General features: G+C 67.2%; 2 protein-coding genes across 2 annotated transcripts in view; one reads left to right on the top strand and one right to left on the bottom strand.

Annotated features, from left to right (window-relative positions):
• Positions 1–276: 276 nt before the first annotated feature.
• Positions 277–801, bottom strand: MNEG_12813 (hypothetical protein; the record flags this gene model as incomplete). Its single annotated transcript, XM_014038714.1, has 2 exons — positions 277–467; positions 666–801. 2 exons carry the CDS (start codon positions 799–801, stop codon positions 277–279), a joined length of 327 nt encoding a protein of 108 aa, XP_013894168.1.
• A 1,537-nt stretch (positions 802–2,338) lies between these two features.
• The window catches only part of MNEG_12814 (Small nuclear ribonucleoprotein Sm D2), a gene marked incomplete at both ends in the record, with an annotated part of 1,697 nt that continues 843 nt past the window's right edge, over positions 2,339–3,192 (top strand). Inside the window, 2 exons of the mRNA XM_014038715.1 lie at positions 2,339–2,416; positions 2,729–2,833. Of these exons, the coding sequence (XP_013894169.1) occupies positions 2,339–2,416; positions 2,729–2,833 (183 nt within the window). The remainder of the gene's footprint in view (positions 2,417–2,728; positions 2,834–3,192) is intronic.

Consider the following 3,192-nt stretch of genomic DNA (forward strand, 5'->3'; position numbering starts at 1 on the left):
AGTTCTGCAGGAGTCTCTGGCCCACACCCCACAGCTGCTCCGGGTGGCCAGCGCTTTTCATCCCACCCTTGGCTCGACCCTGAAACCGTTGTGGGATCCCCCCACGCCCGATCCCGCTGCACCACCACCATACATCGCATCACACTCGTCCCCACCCCGACCCCGCGCGCCTGCCGACGCCCATCCACCCCAAAAACCTGCCCATCAGGTTGCGACTTTACACGTCCACCGCCTCAACAGCAAAGCGCGCGCGCGCGCAACCGCCACGGCCGCCCGCTACCGGCTGCCGCGCCGGATGGAGGGCCCCCACTTGCCCAGCATCGCCGCCACATCAGCGTCCATGCGCGTGCCCTCGCCCCCCCAGACAAGCAGGTGTGGCAGGTCGGCAAGGCCGCGGCCCCCCACGCGCACGACAGGCTCAAACCCGAAAAAATTGTAGTACCGCACCAGACGCTCGTGCCACGCGTCTGGGGGAAAAAAGGGATAGAGGGGAGGAACAGGGGCGGGGATGGAGGGCGGGGTGAGAGCGGGTGCCGCGCGTCCCAAGGGGGGCGCTGCGTGTGAGCGAGCGCAGTGGCGCAGCCAAGGTCAGCTCATTCTCCTTGCACTGCGGCGCATGCGCAGCAAAATGATTGGTGGGATGCAGAGTGCCCTGGGCTGCCCACCGTCGTCGTTTATCGCCAGGATCTCGGCCTTGCTGCATCCCGCCGCGTGCGCGTGGCTGAACACTGCGCCGCCCAGCAGCAGCCCGACCGCCAGCCCCGCGCCCCCGCGCACGCGCGCGCCCTCTTCCCCGCGCATGCTGGGGTTTGGGTCATGCACGGGAGATTTTTTTCAAAACGCGGGCGCGGATGCGGGCGGCGTGGGAGGGGAGGCTGGGGCGCGGGCACTGCGCGACAACATGAGTCATTTTGCGGGGTGGCCAGCCACGCGGCGGTGGCCACAGAAGGGGGCGCGCGTCACGCAGCCGCGCGCTCGCGCCGCCACGCCGGACTCATTTCGCGGCCGAAAATTCCACGCATGCCAATTGCGTGAACCCTGCACACCGCTGGGCTGGCCGCTCTGCCGCCGCGCTCTAGCGCGGGCCCAGGTGGCTGTCCCAGCCACCCCGTCACCCCTGATGACTCATCACACCCCCGGCCCACCCGCGCGTGAATATCTGCAGCATGTCGCAGTGAACCAGCCTGAAGGGCGGCGCCACAAAGCCGCTGGTCACCCCCAAGATGCGCCCCTTGTCGTCGCCTGCGCGGGGGCGATGCGCGCGCGCGCGCGCGCGCGCTCTTGCTGCCTGAGGGCCTGGCATAGCCCATCACCCGTGGCTGGTGTGCTGCACCGTCATGAACAACCCAGGGTCCAGGCGGTGAGAGTGACTTGCAGCGCCCCCTTGCAGCAGGGAGCCCCGTGCAGCACCGGCGCACGTGCCAAGCTGCACGGTCCCGCCCCGCCCCGCCCCGCCACGGCGCGCCCCTCGCCGCACCCTGGCGGCACACGATCCTGTAGAACGGCCCCAGCGTCTGCCGCGTTATGCACAGCCCCTTGGCGGCCGCCGCCGCCTGCACCTCCTCAAAGGTGATGAGGGGCGCCCCGCCCGCGGCGCCGCCGCCGCCGGCCCCCGGCTCCTGGCCGCGTCGCAGCAGGCGGGGGCGCCTGCCACCCGTGGAGGAGACGCCCGCGGTGCGCGCCGGCTGCTGCGATGGCTGCTGTAATGTGTCTGCCTGCTGCTGTTTTTGCTGCTGCTGCTTTTCGCTATCCGCTTCGGCCACTGCCCCGACATTGGATGGTCCTGTGCCGCTCCCGTTGCTGCTGACGCGGACCGCCGCTGGGGCTCGGGTCGGAAGGCTGCAGCAGCGCCATGTGGACCCAAGCGGTACTGATGATTGTATAAATTCCTTGCGCCATTGGACATGCCTGCTTACGTGCACCATTGACGGGTTCGATCAGAAGGCGCCTGAGCAGGGATGGTATCCTTCAGAAGGCACGTTTGCAATATGCAGACCGTAATGTGTTAATCTAATTTGCTAATCGAGAGGGACCTGTGTCCGCGGTGTGATCTGTGACCTTCCTCCTGGCCCTCAGAAGTGGTAGCGCACGTTTGTGGAAGGACATTCCCTCTTTTAGATTGCCATGACCGGCCACCATTACCCTTCTTTAAACTGAGATCGTCGATCCGCCCTCACTGGGTGCGTAGGCCTTTTGTAGCGAGTCACGGCCGTCAGAAGGGCGATTTGTGTACCTAACACTCCCTAAACAGCAGACACCTTTGCCCTGGGCTTGGGGGAGCGGGACACGGGCGGACGGCACCACATACGCCGCTGCGCGTTGCAGCGCCGCAGCACCCATGGCAGCCGCGCAGCCGATGAGCGTGGACGAGCGGGAGAAGAAGGAGGAGGAGGAGTTCCGGACGGGGCCGCTCTCGGTGCTGACCACTAGCGTCAAGACCAACTCGCAGGCGCGCACGGGCGGCCAGGCTGCGCCCCCCACTCCCTGGCTAGCTGCAAGAGCCTCAGCACCGCGACTGTGCCGGAGCAGTCAAAGACGGCGGCGCGCCCGCCACTTATGCTAACAGGACCTATGCACGCACTTGGATACACATGCCGCCTGCACGGCGGGTGCTGTCTGCAAGTGCCCGGCGGTCTGGCCGTTCCCTAGGCGTACCGAGTGCTGGCTGCGCGGCCCCCGCCATCCACGCTGCCCCACCCATCGGCCACCCACGCCGCCCCCCCAACAGGTGCTGATCAACTGCCGCAACAACCACAAGCTTCTGGCGCGCGTCAAGGCCTTTGACCGCCACTGCAACATGATCCTCGAGAACGTCAAGGAGATGTGGACAGAGGTGGGCATTTCTTGGGGGTGGGACAGTGTATATTGGGGTCACTGCTGGTGCATGCGCATGAGCAATGTGGGGCCAGGGGGAGGAGGAAGGGCCTGGAAGGAGCTGCAGGGGGGTGTCAGAGGCTGAAGCGCGAGTGGGCTGGCTTGATTCAGGCCGCGCAGGCTAAGGGGGCTGATGGCATGTACCCCGGCGGCTGCCAGCCGCCGTTCAGCAGCCTCCTGGCGCAGAGTGGAGGCAGCAGCGCTTGTTTTGGGGGCGCCGGTGCAGGGATAATTTTTGAGGCGTTCAAGCCCGCAGACCAGCCCCAGCGGCGGTGCGCCGCGCCGCGTGCCGCGCGCACCAGCCGCCGGCCTGCGGCG

Source organism: Monoraphidium neglectum, assembly GCF_000611645.1.
Source record: "Monoraphidium neglectum strain SAG 48.87 unplaced genomic scaffold scaffold03454, whole genome shotgun sequence".
NCBI classification, from domain to species: domain Eukaryota; kingdom Viridiplantae; phylum Chlorophyta; class Chlorophyceae; order Sphaeropleales; family Selenastraceae; genus Monoraphidium; species Monoraphidium neglectum.